Consider the following 20345-nt stretch of genomic DNA (forward strand, 5'->3'; position numbering starts at 1 on the left):
CATTGGAAAGTGTTTGGGTACTGTTGGAACAATCAAAGGAAAGACCAAGGGGTTTGGTGGGTCACTGGAAGGTGGTTTGGAGGTGTCGTTGGGAGACTGGGAAGATAAAGGGGGAATGTCTACAGATAACATGGGGACTATTAAGACAGTTTAGGGTGTAGTTGGGAGTTTTTGGAGGGTGGTCTGGGAGGTATGGAAAAAATGGAAGATGTTTTGTGGGTATAGTTGCATGTAATTTAAGACAAAGTTCAGGGGGTGATCCTGGGGTCCTGGGATCAAGTCCCTCATTGGGCTCCCTGTGAGGAGCCTGCTTCTCCCTCTGCCTCTGTCTGTGCCTCTCTCTGTGTGTCTCTCATGAACAAATAAATAAAAATCTTAAAAAAAAAGACAAGGTTGGGTATAGTGGTCATTGAAGAGTGGTTTGGAGGTATAGTTTTGGGCTGCAGAGTATGGTTAGGAGGGGACATGGAGACTGATTCGGGGTCCATGGGGTTGTTTTCGGTGTGTACTGGGGATAGATGGAAGAGTGATTTGGAAGTGCTCTTTGGAGGTTGATGGTTTCAGGGCTGATTGCAGACAGTTTAGGGGAACGAGTTGGGGGTAGTGAAGGGTAGTTTATTCTCACAGTTTGGGAGTCCACGGAGGGTGGATTGGGGGCATTGCTTGGGATCAATAAACAATAGTTTGGGGATACAGTTGGGGGAATGATGGAGGGTGGTTTGGGGGACACAGAAGTTTAGAGGAGAGTTTAGAGACGTGGTGGTGGCCCAAAAAGGCAGTTTCGGGTACTGCTTGGGGGTTTGCGGGTGGGGGGGGTGGGAGGACGACTCCGGGTGAGGGGCAGCCGGCGGATCACTGGGGGGGCGTGGCCTCGGCGGGGGAGCGCTCCACCGCCCTCGAGGAAGCGTGTGCGCACGCGCTCCCAGCTGGTTCGCTCCTGGCGCTCCGAGGGCAGGAAAATCGAAGACCCAAACTGGCGCCTGCGCACTAGGTCTCCGCCGCTGCTGTGGTCTCGCGCCCCGCCCCCCGTCCCCCCACCTCTCCCCAGGCTCGCGCTCAGCCACGGCTGTGTCGGTGCAGCTGGGAGCAGACGCACCCGAGGTGAGGGTGGGGGGGGTCCGGGGTCCACCGACCGCGGCCGAGCCGGCGCGCCTCTCCCACCCTCCCCGCACCTCCAGTCTGGCCCCCACGGCTGACATTTGCGCGGCCAAAAGCGGCCCACGGGCAGGGCGCGGAAAGGGAGTAGGCGCGAGGCCGGGGACGAGCGGGCGGCGGCGAGGGAGGGGCGCAACCCAGCCCCCTTCCTGGCCCACAGCGACCCCGCCTACGTCGCGGGACGAGGACCCTCGGTGAGTAACGCCCGCCTGGAGAAGAAGGGAGGAGACAGGGCGGGGTGAGGGCCCGGAAACGCCAACAGAGAATGTACCTGCGCGCGCACCCGCGACCTCTGACCCTGTGGTCGCACTCCCGACCCCTACCTGACCTGACTACACCGTTTTTAACCCCGAGCTCTGGCCAGTCTTGGCCCCAGGACCTCCGATCTGACCCCCCACCTAACCATATTTTGGCCTGGCGTGATCCGCAATCCCTGTTTTGTTCCCCCAAACCCAGTCCTGACCCCAAACTCCACCCGGTTCTGTTCTCAGGATCCTTGGCCTGACCCTGTTCCATCTCTGAAGCCTATCTTGCCTTGTCCCGACCATCCCAGTTTCTGGCCTGTGCCCCAAACTCTTGTCCAGCCCCTGAACCCCTTCCAGTCATGTCCTGTCCCCCTAACCGCAGTCTGATCCAGGTCTGTCTGGATTCCTGACCTCTGATTTCTAAACTTTCTCCCTCCCCCCAGTACTATCCTCCTGGTCCCCTCCTGACTCCCCATCTCCAACCTGGCCCACCCCCTTTAGACCATCCCTCTGTTTCCTGCCCTGTCTCTGCCCCCAGCCCCGTGCTGTTTTCCCCTGACTTCTCTTGTCCCATCACTGTCCTCATTCCTATCCTTATTCTGTTCCAGTCTTTTCCTGTTCCTTACTTCCATCCTGAACCTGCCCTTTTCCCTATCCCCTTCCTTGAGCACTGTCTTGGCCAGTCATCATCATTTCTGAGAGCTATCCTATACTAACCCTGCCCTGCTCTTTTGTTCTTTGCTGCCCCCTACTTTTTCTCTGACCCTTGTCCTGAACCTCACTCCATCTCACCCCCTGGCCAGTGTCTTGGCTCCTTCTCTGTCCTGCCTCCTGACCTCCATCCTACAATGACTCCGATTCTCTCTTGCCCTCTGTGCTCCTTCCTGTTCTCTTTCTTCATCCTCTCCCAACCTGAAGCCCCCATCCTATCCCTTACCATGCCCCTCCACTCCAGTCAGATCTCCCTCTTCCTAACACCCATTTTCCATCTCATCTGAGCCCAGAAGAACTGAGTCCTGTTATACCCTGCCCCTGAACTCAGAGGTTCCAATGTTCCCATTATCTCGGGTTCATCCCAAATGCCTCTCAGCATGAACAAGAGCAAGAAGCCTTGTGGGCCCTGTGTGGCTTAAGGAGGTTTTCGTTTGTGATGTCCTTCACCCCCACCCAGTGATCTCACGCAGAGCTTGCATTTGTCTGCCTGCCCCAGGGGGGCATGGAACTGTTCCTACACCCCCCACCCTCCCCAAGTGTGAAAGAACACCCTAAATTATTCAGTGACTCTCTGGGAGTCTGAGATCTGGATCATGTTTCCAGCCTGGCTAGGTTGGGGGCTGCCCCATGTCAAGGTGGGGGGTGTGGTGAGCAAACATGCAGGAGTGGGGAACACAGGGGTATGTGGGAACCTTCCATGTCATGTTACCCCTATCTCCTAGTCCTGAACCTAGGTGTACATGATCTCTGCTTTCCTGGCCTGAAAAAGTCCATTCCAAGCCAGAGGCTTGGTAGGGGTGAGATGGGGATGGGGCGTTCTATCCCCCTTCTCTCAATTGTAAGCAATACAAATGGCAGTGCTAAGTCCATCCCACCTCTGTGGGGCAGGTGTGTGTGTGTGTGTGTGTGTTTGTGTCACTGAGTGTTAGATTCAGTCCTATCCAGTAGTGACAATAACAATAAAAGCAATACAAGATTCTCGATTCTCTCACTGAATCTTCTTGATTCTGAGGACAGGCAAGGAGAATTTGGATAGTGAGAAGGTAACATGTTATTCAGTTCTGTTTTGTTCCTGCATTTGTCATAGAGAGTAGTGAGAACTTGAATAACAAGATATTTGACCCATGTCATTTATCTAAAACATTTATCCAAACCTATTTTTTAAAAGATTTTATTCATGAGAGACACAGAAGCAGAGACATAGGCAGAGGGAGGAGCAGGTTCCCTGGAGGGGAGCCTGATGCGGGACTTGATCCCAGGACCCCGGGATCACAACCTGAACTGAAGGCAGATGCTCAACCACTGAGCCATTCAGGTGTCCCAAACCTAATTTTTTTTTAAGTAGGCTCCACACCCAGCATGGAGCCCAACATGGGGCTTGAACTCACAATCCTGAGAGATCAAGACCTGAGTTAAGATCAAGAGTCAGGGATCCCTGGGTGGTGCAGCGGTTTAGCGCCTGCCTTTGGCCCAGGGCGCGATCCTGGAGACCCGGCATCGAATCCCACGTCGGGCTCCCGGTGCATGGAGCCTGCTTCTCCCTCTGCCTATGTCTCTGCCTCTCTCTCTCTCTCTCTCTGTGACTATCATAAATAAATAAAAATTTAAAAAAACATTTAAAAATAAATAAAGGAGGGTCTGAGGGTCAGGGATGGGCTGAATTAAAAAAGATCAAGAGTCAGATGCTTAACTGTCTGAGCCACCCAGGTGCCTCTACCCGAACCTATTAATAACAACACAAGTGTCCTTCATTGTTCTGATGTTTGTTTGGCACCTGACTTCTGAGAGGGAGAGCTTGGATAATTCCAACAGTGAAAGATACCAAGTTACCTGGAGGTTTTTTGCTTTTGCATTTTACATAGTGAGTGGGGAGGGTTCAGATAATGAGGGATAACGACTCCAACTAAAAAATATATTCAAATTGATTCATCTCCCTGAGCTCCAGTGGCAAGAGTTGGGATAGTAAGAGTACTGTGTTGTGTGAATATATTTGGCTCCTGCATTTTGTCCGGTGAGGGAAAGCTCAGAGAGTGGGGGATAGCGGTTCTACCTCAGGTGTATCCAAATCCTTTCAGTTCCTGTATATGGATAGTAAGCATTTGGAGAATTTACCTGAATATGTTTGGTTCCTGAATTTTTTTAATGTTTTTTTAAAATTATTTATGATAGTCACACACACAGAGAAAGATAGAGAGAGGCAGAGACACAGGCAGAGGGAGAAGCAGGCTCCATGCACCGGGAGCCCGACGTGGGATTCGATCCCGGGTCTCCAGGATCGCACCCTGGGCCAAAGGCAGGCGCCAAACTGCTGCGCCACCCAGGGATCCCGGTTCCTGAATTTTTTTTAAAATTTTTTTTCATTTATTTATGATAGTCACACACAGAGAGAGAGGCAGAGACATAGGCAGAGGGAGAAGCAGGCTCCATGCACCGGGAGCCTGACGTGGGATTCGATCCCCGGTCTCCAGGATCGCGCCCTGGGCCAAAGGCAGGCGCTAAACCACTGCGCCACCCAGGGATCCCTGGTTCCTGAATTTTTGATGTTGAGTAGCAAGAGGTCTGATAATGATAGAAATCAGCTCTGTTTCAAATATGTCTGTTTTAATCATTGGGGAAGGTTCGGTATCTAGATAGCAAGTAGGGAGGGTTTGGAGGCTGAAGCATACCAGCTTGGTCTTAGCAGTACATCTGAATACATTGAGTTCTTTTCTTTGGATAGTGAGAGATTGGAAAAATTTATTTCAGAGAAAAACAACTCTGTTGCAAATTTATCAGGTGAAGCTGAGGGATACCAGCTCTTCAGCTCTGTCTCAAAAAAGAAAAAATATACACACACATTCCTGAGTTTGAATTGGGAGGGATAGTATAATTATGACAGCCAATACATATTGACCACTAACCAAAGGCGAATTATTGTCCTAAGCAAGATTTCAGTGCATTAATTCATGTCATGCTCACAACAGTCCTGTGAAGTACATGTTGTCACCCCCATTTTACAGATGAAGACATTGAGGCCTGGAGAGGTTAAGTGACTTGTCTAGGCAGTCAGTCACAGAGCTATAAGTGGCAGAGCAGGGTTGAATCTTATTTTTTTAAAAGATTTCATCCATCCATTCATGAGCGACACAGAGAGAGAGAGAGAGAGAGAGAGAGAGGCAGAGACACAGGCAGAGGGAGAAGCAGGCTCCATGCAGGGAGCCCGATATGGGACTCGATCCCGGGACTCCAGGATCATGCCCCGGGCTGCAGGCGGCGCTAAACTGTTGCGCCACCAGGGCTGCCCAGGGTTGAATCTTAGAGCCACTACTTGCTACCCCTACATGAGGCCACATGAAGCTCAGGTCCCGGCCAGGGTGGGGCATAGAGGTTGGCCATCTTACAGGCTGTTAAAAGTTGTGGACTGGAACAAATGATTCTGTCCCACCTGTCTGCCTGGCTCAAGAGGCCAGTTACCTGCCCTCCCCTCCTTACTCCTGCACCAGCCCACCTCTACACGGGTTTTTTTTTTAATTTATTCATGAGAAAAAAATTATTCATTAGAGACACAGAGAGAGGGGCAGAGACAAAGGCAGAGGGAGAAGCAGGCTCCCTGTGGGGAGCCCGATGTGGGACTTGATCCAAGGACTCTGGGATCATGATCTGAGCCGAAGGCAGATGCTCAAACACTGAGCCACCCAGGTGTCCCCAGGGTTATTATTGTTGTTATTAACAGTCATTAATGACATGGTGTGAGTTTCCTTGCGCTCTGAAATGCCTTCCAAAGTGACTCTGGCCTCTGTCGGCTCTGTAACAGCTGTTTACCCATTTTACAGATGAGGAAAGCTAAGCCAGGATATTCGGTCTGCATTGCTAGCCAGATACCCTAGTCCCTCTCAAGCTCTGGTTTCATAAGCATCCCTCTTCCCAGCATTCTTGGTGTCCTACAAGAGGCAGGAGAGGCCATGGCTAAGGGGATACACCCTATCAGCACCCAGCCACCCACCTCATGGTTGCTGCCTCCAGCAGCCCTAGGCAATGAAGGGGGGAGAAGGGGGCAAATGAAAGGACCCTTTGTGTCCCATACCAGAAATCTCACCTCCAGGAAGATAGGTGGGCAGGGTGGCAGGAGCCCTCCGTAGAATGTGTATATATACACTTATAGGAGGTGTAGGGCATTGCTGATAGAGCACTCCCCTCCAGGCTTGGCCCCCCTGCCAAGTGGCGGCGGGGGGAGCTTTCCTTACTCTACTCTTTCACATCACAGCATGGGCTGCTGCAGGGGCTGGGTTGGGCTTGGGCCCTGAGGTCACAGAGCAGATGGTCCCAAATGGAGCACAGGATGTGTGGTATGTGCCGGGGCAGGCCAGAGCCCTCAATTTCCTAGACTCTTGGCCAGAAATGCCCAAGGGGGAGGAGTGGTGGGGGGGCGGGGAGCCAGCCTGGCTTTAAAGAAGCATGAGCCCCCTCCCCACTCTTCCTCCCTTGCAGGAGGAGCCTCTGTCTGCCTCCAAGCCAGGACCCGGCCCCCCTAAGTTCTGAGTCCACCTGCTCTTATGCCTCTGTGATCAGAACCATGCCTCTTCACCTCTCCAGGCCCTAGCTTCCACATCTGCAAGCTGGCTATGAAGAGCTGGGTCTGCATCATCCTCCCAGGTTTGTAGGGACCAGGAGGGATGCACACATGCACGCTTTGTCAGTTTGCTGGGATGATTTCTTCTGGAGGCATGGAAGGTGGTCGGGTCTCAAAGCCCCAGTCTTTCCTTGGAAAAGCTGACCTCCCTGTCCCCAGCTTGGGAAACTGTTACCCCAGTGAGGATGGCAGTTGCACCAAACCTTCTCTCACCCATGCCTTGCCCTGGGAGGGAAGGGTAGGGACCCCAGGTATGTGATGCCTGCTGCCAAGAGACACACATCCGATTTATACCCAAGGCCTCCTATGTGCTCAACAAGTCCCAGGAATCCCATCCCCAGCTCCCAAGTGCTACTCTGGGGTAGGCAGGGTCTGATGTGGGCACCCGGTAGGACCAGAGGCAGCCCCACACACCCACGACCCTTTGCCCTTCTTCCTCAGTTCTCTACCAGGTTACTGGGGTAAGTGGGGATGTCTGGGCTATTTTCTTGGCCATGCTGGACACCCCAGAGGGACCGGGCCATGAGACTTGCCCCTAAGGGTGTCCTGAGCCCTGGTGACAGGCAAGCAAGGGTTAAGACATATGGGCTGGCCCAGTCCCTGGCCAGGTAGGCTGGGCTGTTGCCTAGTGGGAGGTGGCCTAGGCATCCGCCACTAAGCTCACTGCTCACCCACTCCTCACCCGCTCTGCTCACTGCCACTACCAGCTGGAACAGGGCCTGCTTGAGACAACTATTTTTTGAGGTACCTGAGGCTACCTCACAGCACCTGTCTGGCATTGGTGAGCACCTGGAAACAGGGGGCCCAGGGGCAGGGTCGGGGGAGAAGGGTATAGGGTATACAGAGGCTTCCTGTGGGAGAAAGCCAGGTCTGTGTGAGGGGTGCAGTGAAGAAGGAGGGCCTGAGTAGAGGAGCGAAGCCCAAAACATCCAATTTCCTCTCCTGGCGTGAAGCCGATTCCTTGCCGGAAATGAACGAGGGGAAGGAATGGGGGAGAAGAGAAGCCAGATTCCCCCCTTCTCCACTGTCCCCCCTACTTCCTCTCCCCCTTCCTCCCTTAGGGAGTAGCCTCTGCCTTCCTGCAACCTGGGACCTAGCCCCTCGGGAAAGCCCAGACTGGGCTATTGAGAAACTACTTCCCGACACCTGCCTGCCCCCCATCTGTTCACCCAGAGTTTTGGGAGGAGGGCTCTAGGTCAGTGAAGGGAGCAGTCCCAGACATTGGGAGTTTGTACTTGGCTTGATAGTGGCAAGATATGGAAATGGGGGGGGGGGTCCCACTGAGGGTGCTAGGGTGCCACCCAGGTGAGGTGTCTTGGTTGTAAACAGTCATTACAGCCAGGAATTTCTTTCTCGGCTGTGGTGTCAGAAGGACAGACCTGAAAAACCTGCTGGGCCCGCCTCTGGGTGTGTGTGTGGGGTACCCTCTGCAGCTCTCCTGCTGCAGCCTATCCTAAGACAGGACTTGGGGGCTGGGGTGGGGGAGTGTTATGGCAGGGGACCGCTGGGATCCCCCTTCTCACAGTCTCCAGGTGGGGATGAGGCAGTTCTCAACCCTGGGGCAAATATGCAGAGAGGGCAGGAGAGTCAAAGGCAGAGGTTTGGGAGCTGGGTGTGGGGGTGTGGGGTGTTGACCCTGTGTCTAGCCTACCCAGTGACCCCATGACTCAGGCCTAAGCTATGTCCCCGAGGTCAGGCTGACAGGGTGGAGTAGGGGTTCCTGTCTAGACCCCGTGTTGACTTCAGGGCCATGAGCTCTCAGGGAAGGAAGGCTCAAGGCAGTCCAGCGTCGGATGTGGGAGCAATCCTAATGAATGGGCCCACTGGGGAGGAGTTGAAGTTCCTGTCAGGGTGGAGGAAGGTTTAGGGGAACCCTGGGAGAGTTCCTCAGACTCAAAGGGGCTGGGGAAGAAGGAACTCCAGGAGCTTAGGGGCTGAAGAGGCTGAGCTGGGACCTCGAGGAAACCCTGCCACGCTGGGCAGTATCAGACCTTGGAGTGTGGGCATCTGCAAAGCGCACATTGCTGCCGGGAAGTGCAGGGATGTGCAGAAAGGCTCTAGGGACTGACCCCTGACCCTGAGGTTGAGTACAGGGAGCCACTGTTTTTTGGGAGGCATACAGACTCTGTGGAGTCAGTAGCAGGACTGGTGGCAGCATATTAGCAGCTTGGCCCCATCACCTGGTAGATAGATGGGGAAGGGGCTTGAACTTACACTTCTTTAGCTGCCTGGGTCTTCTCCACACCTGGTCCCCATGGCATGACAAGCTGGGGATTAGGAGGGGATGGGACCTCTGTGGCCTCATGAGGCCCTCCTAGTTGCCTGCCACCTAAGGTCACACCAGGTGGTGGGAGGTGATGTCAGCTGGGGACCGAGCAGGATGTGGGAGGGAAGGAGCAAACTCCAGAGGAGGGGACGAGGGCAGGGCTGGCAGCCAGCCAAGGGAGGCTCTATGGTCAGCCAGGGTGTCTGGGGGCAGAGAAGGAAGCAGGAGGCAGGAGGCTTGTTATCTGCAGCTGTGGACTTTGTTGCTCACAGTCCCAGCAGGGTGACTTCCCTGTGCTGGGTACAGGACGGATTGGGGTGGGGAGAGGGGCTGGAGGGGTCCTGGGACTAAGTGAACACTCCCCGTGCTGCATCGGGGCTGCAGGATGAAGTTGGGACAAGTAGAGATCCACACATCTCGCTAGATCCCCAGCTTGGCTACCTTAGCATTCTTTCATTTCTGTAACAGCCATTCATTGAGCACTTGCTGCTTGCTCAGAAGTGTTCTGAGTGCCAGAGATACCCTGAAAACAAAACAGGTATGTTTCTTGTCCTAGAGAACGTGCAAGGGAAGCACAGTCTCTTGCTGGACAGCCATTGTGAGGGGCCATATGTAGGGGCGCACCTCTGGAAGTGATATTTAAGCCCCAGAATCTAAGTGAGAACCAGGGGTTGGAGAGGCATGGTGTGGAAAAAGCACTCCAGATGGCAGCCATAGCCTGGGCAAGGGCCCTGGGGCATCGGTGGGGTTGGAACTGCTCCAGTGGAGGAGAATAAGGCTGGAGGGGTGGGCCTGGGCTACACCCTTAGCCATGGGCAGGGTATTCACCCTTCTGTGCCTTACTGCTCTCATCTCGAAAATGGGAGGCCGATAATGCCAGAGTTGCCATCAAAAGATGGTAGGAAGATTCAGCGTGGCATGGAAGGTGGCTGTTACATGATCGAGGTGCTTAATTGGTGCCTATCCTTGTTACAGTTGGTTGAATCCGTACCGTTAATTCTCCTTCCCTAGGCAAGACTCCTGACTGCGGCCCATGGGCCTCTGAGGAGGCGTTGTAAGTCCGCCCAGCTCCCCGTGTGCTGTGCTTCCATTCAATGGGAAGGGAACCAAGGTACCAGGACCCAGTGGGTCCAGGCGCTGATACAGATTCTGAGAGGGCAGGTCCATCAGGCGGGTGGGGTCAGGGTACACCTCATTCCCAGCTGGGGCGCGGGAAGTTCGGTAGGGGCAGGGGGGAGTGGATGCAGAATGCTCCCTTGATGGCTCCCATGCGTCACTGCCAGGCCTTGTCCAGCCATCAGCCACGGCCTCTCGACAGCACCAGGATGGAAGTCAAAGGTCAGCTGATCAGCTCTCCCACCTTCAATGCCTCAGGTAGGTGACCAGTTCTTCCTCTCTGCCTCTCCTCCCCTGCTCTGAGTCACCACCTGCCTACTTGGAAAGGGTTGGTCCCCAGCCCCACAGCTGCACCAGGATACCCTGGCCGATCTTTGCTCTGAACTTTGCTCCCTCTGTATCTAGCTGCCCTGTTCGGAGAAGCTGCCCCCCAGGTGAAGTCAGAGCGTTTGCGGGGGCTGCTCGACCGGCAGCGGGCCTTACAGGAGGCCCTGAGCCTGAAACTTCAGGAGCTCCGCAAAGTGTGTCTCCAGGAGGCGGTGAGGGCCCAACCCTAAGAGCGTTTGGTTGAGAGGGGGCGGTGAGGGGATGGGGCCCCCAAGTAGGCAGATTTGGGTGGCACCAATTGCTGAGCCACCTGTCTGGGCTGCAGATTCCCTGTCACCCTCTAGCTCCTCAAAGCCCAACTCAGATAGCTTAGAAATCACTAAAATGCGGCAGTACAGGCCTCCAATTCCCTATCAGCAATTTGGAACCCCCCAAACCCTCAAAAACAATACTTATTTCCAAAATCTGGCAGTAAAACCTGACCTGAAACTGCCAAGGGGTGGGTTACAGCTTTGATTTAGCCCTCTCAGTGTGAATGTCTACGCGGTTTGCCAGAAATAATGCAGTTCCGAGCCTGCAGCCCTAGGCTCTGAGGGGGGGTGTTACAGAATGTGTGGTGTATAGACTGGGTCGCCTTTACAAAGAATAAAGAATTCTGGATTCCAAAGCGGGTCTCCCTACCTCCCATGCCCACTGCCCCAGGGATTTGGGCCATCGAGGGCTGAGAGTCCACAGCATACCTGTTGGGTGGAGAATGGAGAGGAAGGAGGAGTAACAGGCATGGGCAGCTGAACATTGCTGAGCTCCTAGTAGGACTTCTGGAGTCATTACCGCTTTGCCCCATTCCCCCAACTAACCCTTGGTAGTCTCTGTCCCCTGCCCCCACCAGGAGCTGACTGGCCAGCTGCCCCCTGAGTGTCCACTAGAGCCTGGTGAACGGCCCCAGTTGGTCCGCCGGCGGCCCCCTGCAGCCCGAGGCTACCCTCCTTCGCACCCCAACCCTGCACACCACTCCTTATGCCCTGCTGAGGTGAACGGAGGGGCCTAGGGAGCATGATGGGGGTGGGCCAGGTACAGAGGAGGAGCCCAGAGGAAGTTGGGCAGCCTTGGAGTTGTGGCCAGGGGGGCGGAGAGGCTAAGGTGAGAAGAGAATGGCTTGAGGGATGTGGGTTCCAGCTCTGAAGGAAGATGCTGGGCCCCTGCATCATCGTCATTGTGATAAGCCTCTCACCTGGGGAAGATGAGTATGTTTAGTCCCTAACCAGGACAGGCACCACCTGCAGAAGAAATGAGCTCCGCCCCAGAATAGGCCCCTCTTCCAGCCCAGACAGCCTCTGCCCCCCCCCACCCCTCACCCCCCATGCCCCATGCTTGGCCATTTGGAACATTCGGTCCGATCCTGCCCTCTTGGGTGGGCCCCGCAGGAGCTGGCTCTTGAGGCCCTGGAGCGTGAAGTGTCAGTACAGCAGCAAATTGCGGCTGCGGCTCGCCGCCTAGCCTTGGCCCCCGAGCTGAGCCTTGAGCAGCGCCGGCGCCGGCGCCAGGTCCAGGCAGATGCGCTGCGGAGGCTGCACGAGCTGGAAGAACAGCTTGGGGACCTCCGGGCCCGGCTGGGCCTCCCGGTACTCCCACCGCCACAGCCTCTACCCCTGTCTACCGGGCCAGTCATCACTGCCCAAGGAATTTGCCTGGGCACACGCCTTGCTCAGCTCAGCCAAGGTGAGCCAGCCCTGTGTTCACACAGGTCAAAGCGGGAGAGTGGGCATGGGTGGAAGGACGTGATAGGGGTGGGGTAGGCAGCCAGCCAGTGAAAGGTGGGGAGCTGGGTGGGACTTGAGGGACCTGACCCGGGAGAGGAGTTGTGATAGACTGGCCCTGCAGTAAGGGTATGGCCACTGGGAACTTGGCCAGATGGCACCAGGAAAACCAGGAGCCAAGCCTCAGGTAGTCTTGGATTCAGGTAAAGATGGGTTCTTGGGAAGGAACAGGGCGGAGAGGAGACCATCCAGGGGTGCGAGGGAATGGCACCCAGGCCTTGCATTGATAGGCCCGGGTCTCCCCCTTCTCACTTACAGAAGACGTAGTTCTGCACTCAGAGAGCAGCTCCCTCTCAGAGTCTGGGGCCAGCCATGACAATGGTGAGGACCCCTGTGCCCCAAGCCCACCCATCCTTTGATGCTCAGCCCCTCCACTCCCTCTTTAACCCCTTCTTAGCCATACCCCATCCTCACACGGGGCCCCCCATCTTTCTTGCATCACCCTGACCCGCTCATCATCCCCATTTCCAGCCTCCTGCCTTAGTTCCTGCCCCACCCTCTGCCTGCAGCCCCCCAGGGTCTCTCTCATTGACTTCTCCCCTACTTGCTGCCTTCCTCCCAGAGGAGCCCCGTGGCTGCTTCCCTCTGGCCGAGCGCCCCTCGCCACCCAAGGCCTGGGACCAACTTCGGGCAGTGTCTGGGGGCAGCCCCGAGCGGCGAACCCCATGGAAACCACCGCCGTCAGATCTTTATGGGGATCTGAAGAACCGGCGGAACTCTGTGGCCAGCCCCACCAGGTGAGGGTGAGCCCCTTCCCTCCCCAGGGAGCTGGGAGTGGGCTCCTGAGCCTGAGCTGGGGCAGGAGGTGGGTATGGTCTGGGCTGCTCTGGTGGGTATGGTCTCTAACCCAGGCCCTCACCTGGGCCTGCCCGTCTTTTGTCTAGCCCCACGCGCTCGCTGCCTAGGAGTGCCTCCAGTTTTGAGGGACGAAGTGTGCCTGCCACCCCTGTCCTCACCCGGGGCACTGGCCCTCAGCTCTGCAAGTAAGGGGACTCTTGAGGGTGGGTTTGATGACCAGAGGAAGGAAGGGGTAGTTCTGATGAGAAGAGCATTAGCAAAGGGTGTGGGATGTGAGAGGCTGGGCTTTGAAAGGTATATTTTGAACAAGTCATCTCCCTTCTCTGAATCTTTGCTTCTCATCTATGAGATGGGTGTAGTATCCGCCTCTGAAGGACACTGTGCACATAATAAGTTCTGTTTACCTGTACTGAGTGCCTAACATCTGCTGGGAGTTGGTACTCTCCATGTGTCAACTCACGTAATTGTCCTTAGATCCCTGTGAGGTAGATGCTGTTGTTACTCCCATTTTATAAATTAGGAGCCAGAGGCACAGAGAGGTTAAGTGACTTGATACTAAACTGAAGACCTGGTGTTTGAACCCAGGCCACTTTGATTCTAGAGTCCATGCTTCTAATCACTGTATCCTTCTACTTGAAGAAATACTTGATAAGTGCCTGCTTTTCCCAGGCTGTGAACATAACAAAGCCCCTGTCTGTAGGGCACCTACATTCTGGGAATGGTGGCTGGCAGGATGATAGTTTGGGGTGGTTTATACACATGGTAGGGACAGAGAGTTCGGGAAGTTGAATTCCAGGCCCCAGGATTGGGACCCCATCGTGGAGGAGGCCGGGAGCAGGAAGGGCTGAGGATCCCATGTATTGGGGAAAGCCCTCTGCTGGCCCTCCCCTGTCCTTACTTCCTCTCCAGCCCTGCACGTGCTTCCATCTCCCTTGGCACTGATATACATCAGCATCCCATACATCTTCCGTCCCTCTGCCCCCCAGCATGGGACAGAACCTCCACCGCCTTTTACATGCCCCCGCTTAGCACCTGCATACATGCGGTTTTTAATCGGGTCTCCTTCGGAGATGCACCAGTGAAAGCTCAGGAAGAGGTGGGATCCGGCAGGCACTTGGCCTGCTATTTCTGATGCTACTCTCGTCACTCCCACCTCTGTGTCCCCAGACCCGAAGGCCTCCACTCTCGCCAGTGGTCTGGCAGCCAGGACTCCCAGATGGGCTTCCCCCGGGCAGATCCCGCCTCCGACCGTGCCTCCCTCTTCGCAGCCCGCACCCGTCGCAGCAACAGCTCTGAGGCCCTGCTTGTGGACCGGGCGGCCGGTGGGGGAGCTGGCTCCCCACCTGCGCCTCTGGCTCCCCCTGCCACCGGCCCCCCGGTCTGCAAGAGCAGCGAGGTGCTGTATGAGCGCCCACAACCCACCCCTGCCTTCTCCTCCCGCACGACTGGCCCCCCAGACCCTCCCCGGGCTTCCCGGCCTAGCTCAGCTGCCCCTGCCTCCCGTGGGGCGCCCCGGCTCCCACCTGCGTGCGGGGACTTCCTCTTGGACTATTCCCTGGACCGGGGCCTGCCCCGCAGTGGCGGGGCAGGCTGGGGGGAGCTGCTGCCAGCAGCGGAGGTCCCAGGACCCCTCTCCCGCCGGGATGGGCTCCTCACCGTGCTCCCAGGTCCACCACCCGTGTATGCAGCAGATGGCAGCAGCCCCCTCCTCCGCAGCAAGGATCCCCACGCCCGGGCCACCCGCACCAAGCCCTGTGGCCTGCCCCTGGAGGCCGCCGCCACCGAGGGTCCGGAGGGGCATCCAAACCCCCTGCTGTGGATGCCCCCACCCACCCGTATCCCCCAGGCTGGTGAACGCAGCGGCCATAAGAACCTTGCCCTGGAGGGGCTGCGGGACTGGTACATCCGCAACTCGGGACTGGCCGCCGGGCCCCAGCGCCGGCCCGTGCTCCCCCACATGGGTCCGCAACACCCGCCCTTCCTCCATGCCCGCTGCTATGAGGTGGGCCAGGCGCTGTATGGGGCCCCCAGCCAGGCGCCGCTCCCGCACTCGAGGAGTTTCACGGCACCCCCTGTCTCCGGCAGGTATGGGGGGTGCTTTTACTGATGGGTAGGGGTCTCTTGAGGCAGATGGCAAAGGTATCCAGGTTTCGGAGCAGCCAGTCATGGTAGCTAAGGACTCAGAGCACCAGAGAACTAGCCTCAGCCTCGGCCCAGGGTCCCGGGCCCTGCCTGACCTGCATGAATCCCTGGGGTCTCTCTCGGTGGAGGGGTGTCTTGGGCTCTGGCAGCAGCAGCAGCAGCAGTAGTCTTCTGCCAAATATTCCATTCTAATATTTGAACAAAACCGTGCATGTCAGCTGAAAATGAGCCTTGAAAGCAGGGTGCTGGGAGGAAGGGCCTCCTGGGCCCCTCGCCTTTCTCTTCTTCCTTTTGCTGCGCCCCTACGCTTGCAAGCCTAAAGGTGCTGTCCCGTGCCTGCCTCCACCTCTTTAACGAGCCTCTTTTCCTCTCTTTCTGTGTCTTGTCTGTCTCTTCCTCTCTCCTCTGTCTTGCCACCCTGTCTGGATTCTGCTACCCCTTCTAAAGATACTACGCGGACTTCCTGTATCCCCCGGAGCTGAGCGCTCGTTTAAGTGACCTGACGCTAGAGGGGGAGCAGTCCTCCAGTTCTGACCCCCAGACCCCGGGGACACTGGTCTGACCCCTTCTGATATGCCCTTTGTTGGCCTGGGCACGACTTTAATCTGGGGAGCACACAGCTGACCTCACCAAACCCTGGGGTGTGGTTGCTCTCAGTCCTGGGGCTTGGGGGGTGCCGACCTGCTCTTCCAAGGCCCCTGGCTCCTTGTAGATGCACGAAGGTGTCTGACACCCTGCTTCCCCTCTCACACTGTGCTGGGAACTGGGGCCCTCAGCCAGCTCAAAAGAGGGGGGATAGTGTAACGGGGACTCCGAGCCCCTTCCTCCATTTCTGTTTACAGTTGTGATTTAGGTATTCACTGTCTTCCCCCCCAACACTAGACGTTTTATAAAAGGGAAACTGTGATCTCGTCCTGGTTGGGTTCATTCCTGTCCCCATGCCCACCCTGTTCCATTCAGGAGCACATCCTCACCAATAAAATGGACCATAGAGGGTCTCAGGGCCCTGTTCGGGGCAGCCAGGAGACTCTGGTGTGAACAAAACTCCCTGCCACCCCCCACCAGGGCAGTTCTTGGGGAGGTAGGCTCTCTGCCCACATCTGGAAGGACTAAAGTCTGGGTAGAGGGCTTGGATTCATTTTCCTACCCCTGGGGGTGCCTGAGGGAGCCCCAGTCCTTGTCTGCCTGTCTGTGCCCGCTGCCTCTGCCCACAGGATGAGATGGCCCAGCCTCTGGTGGCACCGTCTGCCCTATTCTGTCCCAATCAGGAAGCCAGCCCTGCAGGAGGGCCAAAGGGCAGAGCTATCGGGTGTGTTGTGTCCTGGGATGCTGCGGTGGTGGAACCTGGTATCTAGTGGATGCCAGTAAAATCCTCAGGTGACGTCTGGCCACAGGCTACGTCACATCTTCCTTTGGCTTTCTTTCCATCCACCACTTTTTAAACAAATCTACACAAGCTGTGTTTTCTATGATACCTATCTGTGACTTTCTGGAGCTGGGGGTCCCCCTACCTCCTTTACCTGGTGTTAAAGTTTTCTTTTTTTACCAATGGATCTGGGCCCAAGACACTAACCCACACTGGAAGGGGATTTCTATAATAAATGTGTAAACTGAACTCAGTGTGTCACTCCTCTGTCTGCCTTGCCTGGGCCCCCCACACCTGTGGGTAAGACCAGGTAATATAGTTTTATGATGCCACATTACAAAAGATACACCACCAGAAATAGCCTGTGATAACGTCATCCACTCTGGACTTACTTGCTGTGATGTGGGGCAACATTTTTGCCTGTCTGTGCTCAGATTCCTCGCCAGCCCTGAACGAGAGCCCTCAGTGATACAAATGATAGGAAACACTCTGCCCTTAACTATCTTGTGCGTGAATGCCACTCTAGAGGTAACTGGTTCAAAAAAGGAGCTGAGAGCGAGCGGCCCCCCACCTTCAGTCCACATACTTGACAGAAAGAGATCCAGAGTCCAGCAGAACGGAAAAGCAGAAGGCCACTTCTGGTCATTGAAATGCACGGACTTTACCCCAAAAGCCCACATTGGCTTGAGCGATGCAACAGCCTTTATTGTTGCAGTAACACTGATACAGATGCCCCATGCCGGGTCAGGGCTTGGCTCACCTCACCCCACCCCACCGCACCCCATGGTCCTCATCACTGTAGAAATTTGGAAGCTGGAGGGAGGCAAGTGGGACTTGTGAGTGTTTGGGTCACCTGGAACCAAGGGTTCAACAGGGTCAGGATGCCTGAATCCTGTCCTGAAGGGGGCTGGGAACACTTGGGGCCAGGGTTCAAGATTTGGCAATGCCCTGACCTGGTTTCAAAGCTGGGGTAGGGTCAAGAGCCTTAATCCCGGGTTCAAGAGAATGCCTTGGTCCCAGATCCCAGCTTTGGGGATGAGCATGGTAGATGGGCAGGTCCCAGACTGGGGGTTGGAGTATCTCTGGGTCCAGAGTTTGAGGCTGGCCACGGATGCTCTGGTCTCCAAGCCCCAAGTTCAGGGCTGGGGAAGAGTGGTCCCCTAGGTAATGGGGGCTGGGTAGGAGAGAGATCCCAATTTTGGACCTGGGTGGGGGAGCGGTCTCACATGTCCTCTGCTCTTTGAACTAGATGGGCCCCTCAATTTTATGGGCTAGGAAAGGGCTCTGGGTCCCGGTACTGGTCAGGGTGGGGTGGCATTCTCCAGGTCTTGGGTACAGATCCTAGACTCCTAGGATCCAGCTTCCTGCTCTTGTCCCAGCGCCTCCAGTAGCAGCCCCATTGGCGTCCGCTTGAGACCAATACTCTCAATCTTGTTCTCGATCTTGTTCTTGAGGTTTCGCAGGCGCAGGGAGGCGTGCACCAGAATCACTGCGGGCAGTGCCGAGAGGAGTGGGGTCAGTGGGACGAGACCTCAGCTTCTAGCCAATGGGGGCCCAGAGTGGGGAACTGGAGCACAGGCAGGCCAATAGAGTGGCCAGTGGCCTGGATGCCTCTGATCTTAAAGTGTGGCCCAGGAAGGAGCCTCGCAACAGGGGCGTGGCTAGGGAGGGCATAGGGTAACAGGGACGTGGCGGGTGGAAGACACTTAATACCAAGAGTGAGGCCTGAAAGGGCAGTAATGAGAGGGGTGTTCCCAGAAGGAAGGCAAATCCAGGGAAAGCGCTTTGTCAAGGGGGTGTGGCCATGCCCGCCTGGCGTCCCAGCCCCCTCTTAGGGCAGGGCTGGCCTGCCACTGCGCGCAAGCGCTGCCGCTTATCGGGCCGGGCCGTCGCGGGGTAGCGGATACTCACGAAGCACGGGCCCTGCGATGCTGAGCAGGAAGGTGCAAGCGCCGCCCACGGCCCAGAGAACAAGGAGGCCGAAGGCAAGCACTGCAGCCAGGCAGGCGGCGGGGTGGCTGCGACGGCAGCGGCGCACAGCTGCTTGAGTCTCAGCCGCCCACACCAGCACACCAAGGGCCACCGTCACTACCAGCGCGCTTAGGAGGGTGTGCAGCGGGCGCATGTACCTGCAAGGACAATGGGACTAAGCTAGCCCAGCAGACGGGGGTTGGGGGGGAGGGCTGCCCAGCCTCCAAGCCTCTCGGACCACCATCCACTCAATCCCGCGCCCCAAGAGCTTTGGTTTCCCCTCCCCCCTTCAGGGTCCCCCAGCCCGGCAAATAACTCCTGCCAGCCCTGTCTCCCAACAGTTCCACCCTTCAGGGCTTCCGACTCCCAAGAGCCCTGTGGGCCCTCATTTCTTTCTTGTCAATCTTACAGTCCAACCTTCCTTAGCTCTCCCGTTTCAGGCCCTCTCATCCCGCTAGGCCTCCAGGCTCCCAACCCTACCCCCCCCCCCCCCCCCCCCCCGCAGGGCCCCTCTCCAACCCCCTAGACCCCACCCCCAACTCCACCCTATGGGCCCAGCCCGGTAGATTCCCCTTCCAGGCATTCTGTCTCCAGACATTTCCCGCTCACCCGGAGTTCTTACAAGACCCCTTCCAGACTTCTCCACTTCAAATTCCCTATCCAAGTTCCCACTTCTTATAGATATCTCTCTCCATCGTTGCTAGAACCCCTTGAAAGGGTCTCTTTCAACCCTGCCCAAATCCCTCCAGGTTCTCCACCCTTCTCTGCTCTCAGGCCTTCCACCCCTGGTTCAAGTTCCCCAAGAGGTACTTGCTCCTGGAACGTTCCAATCACAGCCAGGCTCCCGTCCAAGCTCAGAGCCTCTACCAGCCCATCCTCCCAACCTTTCAACTTGACCACATCCCTGTCCCTGCCCGAAGTCCTCCAGGGCCACCTTAATCTGGCCCCATCACTCACATCTTCCCCCTCCACCCCCACTGTCACTTTCAAGCCCTCCTTATCTTCAGGTCCAGCTCCTTACCCAGTCTCTCCTCCAGTCCCACATTCTCCATCCTCCTGACCTTCTATCCTCGGGGCTCTAGCCCACCCAAGGCACTCCCTATAGCCACATTCGGACTTCCTTCAAGTTCCCCTCCCAGGCCCTGTAGGTTCTCCATCTCCAAGGAACTCGCCCTTCCAGCCTTGCCACCCCCCATCTCAAGATCCCGCGGGTGCACCCTCCCTGCCCCGCAGGCGTCCCAGGCCAACCTCTCCCTCCCTCCCTCACCCAGCCAGAGCGAGACTGAAGAGGAAGCACAGAAGGTAGTTAGTCTGGTAGTAGAGGAGGTTGTTGATGACGCGATGGCACCAACGCTGCGGGTCGCACGGATCCGGAGCCGCCAGGCGCGCCGACCCCAGAACGAAGTCGTCCAGGGCGCGTAACGGTGGCAGCCGCACCTCCGACATCCTGCCGGTCAATGTAGCTGGACCAGCCAGAAGAGCCGCCGGACTACAACCCCCGTTACACCCCACGCCACTGCGAGGGACACCGGGAAATGAAGTCTGGGCCGAGGGGCGGCTCTCTTAACCAGCTGGGCCAACTACGCAACCGTAGTACATGTGACCGGAAACACCGGCAAACACGCCTGAACTGTAAGGCTGCAGGGGCTGCCGGGAAATCAAGTCTCCACAGCTGGGAGAGACGATCCCATTCATCCCCAGGTGGGGGCGCCCAAGGGCGACTGTTCTGGGCGGTGCTGATGGCGCAAGTACGCAGCAGGCATTCTAGGACATGCAGATAGGAACTGTCAGAACCACGGGGCCCATCCTGCTCCCTTGT

At 56.6% G+C, this 20345-nt stretch overlaps 2 protein-coding genes across 13 annotated transcripts; one reads left to right on the top strand and one right to left on the bottom strand.

Moving 5' to 3' along the window:
- The first annotated feature begins 1034 nt into the window (after positions 1 to 1034).
- On the top strand, positions 1035 to 16804 carry CCDC120 (coiled-coil domain containing 120). 12 transcript variants are annotated; one of them, XM_038587401.1, is made up of 12 exons: positions 1035 to 1349; positions 6582 to 6746; positions 9458 to 9527; positions 10001 to 10100; positions 10273 to 10363; positions 10511 to 10644; positions 11322 to 11462; positions 11857 to 12151; positions 12508 to 12570; positions 12812 to 12986; positions 13134 to 13232; positions 14215 to 16804. In XM_038587401.1, exons 5-12 carry the CDS (start codon positions 10315 to 10317, stop codon positions 15152 to 15154), a joined length of 1896 nt encoding a protein of 631 aa, XP_038443329.1. In that variant the 5' UTR covers positions 1035 to 1349; positions 6582 to 6746; positions 9458 to 9527; positions 10001 to 10100; positions 10273 to 10314; the 3' UTR covers positions 15155 to 16804. The 12 variants fall into 12 exon arrangements, with proteins under 12 accessions (XP_038443329.1, XP_038443334.1, XP_038443337.1 ...); XM_038587406.1 differs by having other exon boundaries at positions 10001 to 10043; XM_038587409.1 differs by lacking the exon at positions 9458 to 9527 and having other exon boundaries at positions 9965 to 10043.
- A 430-nt stretch (positions 16805 to 17234) lies between these two features.
- Positions 17235 to 20126, bottom strand: PRAF2 (PRA1 domain family member 2). The gene is made up of 3 exons (XM_038587419.1): positions 19794 to 20126; positions 18467 to 18684; positions 17235 to 18044 (listed from the first exon to the last, which is right to left on the bottom strand). The coding sequence occupies exons 1-3, from the start codon at positions 19970 to 19972 to the stop codon at positions 17905 to 17907; spliced, it is 537 nt and encodes a 178-aa protein (XP_038443347.1). The 5' UTR covers positions 19973 to 20126; the 3' UTR covers positions 17235 to 17904.
- Positions 20127 to 20345: the final 219 nt, after the last annotated feature.

This window comes from Canis lupus, chromosome X (assembly GCF_011100685.1).
Source record: "Canis lupus familiaris isolate Mischka breed German Shepherd chromosome X, alternate assembly UU_Cfam_GSD_1.0, whole genome shotgun sequence".
In the NCBI taxonomy this organism is placed as follows: Eukaryota; Metazoa; Chordata; class Mammalia; order Carnivora; family Canidae; genus Canis; species Canis lupus.

Coding starts and splice junctions, on each gene's coding strand:
- PRAF2 (XM_038587419.1), bottom strand. CDS start 19,972: ATGTCGGAGGTGCGGCTGCCACCGTTACGCGCCCTGGACGACTTCGTT. Junction 18,685..19,793: donor TTCAGTCTCGCTCTGGCTGG/GTGAGGGAGGGA, acceptor TTGTCCTTGCAG/GTACATGCGCCCGCTGCACA. Junction 18,045..18,466: donor CATCGCAGGGCCCGTGCTTC/GTGAGTATCCGC, acceptor CACTGCCCGCAG/TGATTCTGGTGCACGCCTCC.
- CCDC120 (XM_038587401.1), top strand. CDS start 10,315: ATGGAAGTCAAAGGTCAGCTGATCAGCTCTCCCACCTTCAATGCCTCA. Junction 12,152..12,507: donor CCTTGCTCAGCTCAGCCAAG/GTGAGCCAGCCC, acceptor TCTCACTTACAG/AAGACGTAGTTCTGCACTCA. Junction 12,571..12,811: donor TGGGGCCAGCCATGACAATG/GTGAGGACCCCT, acceptor CCTTCCTCCCAG/AGGAGCCCCGTGGCTGCTTC.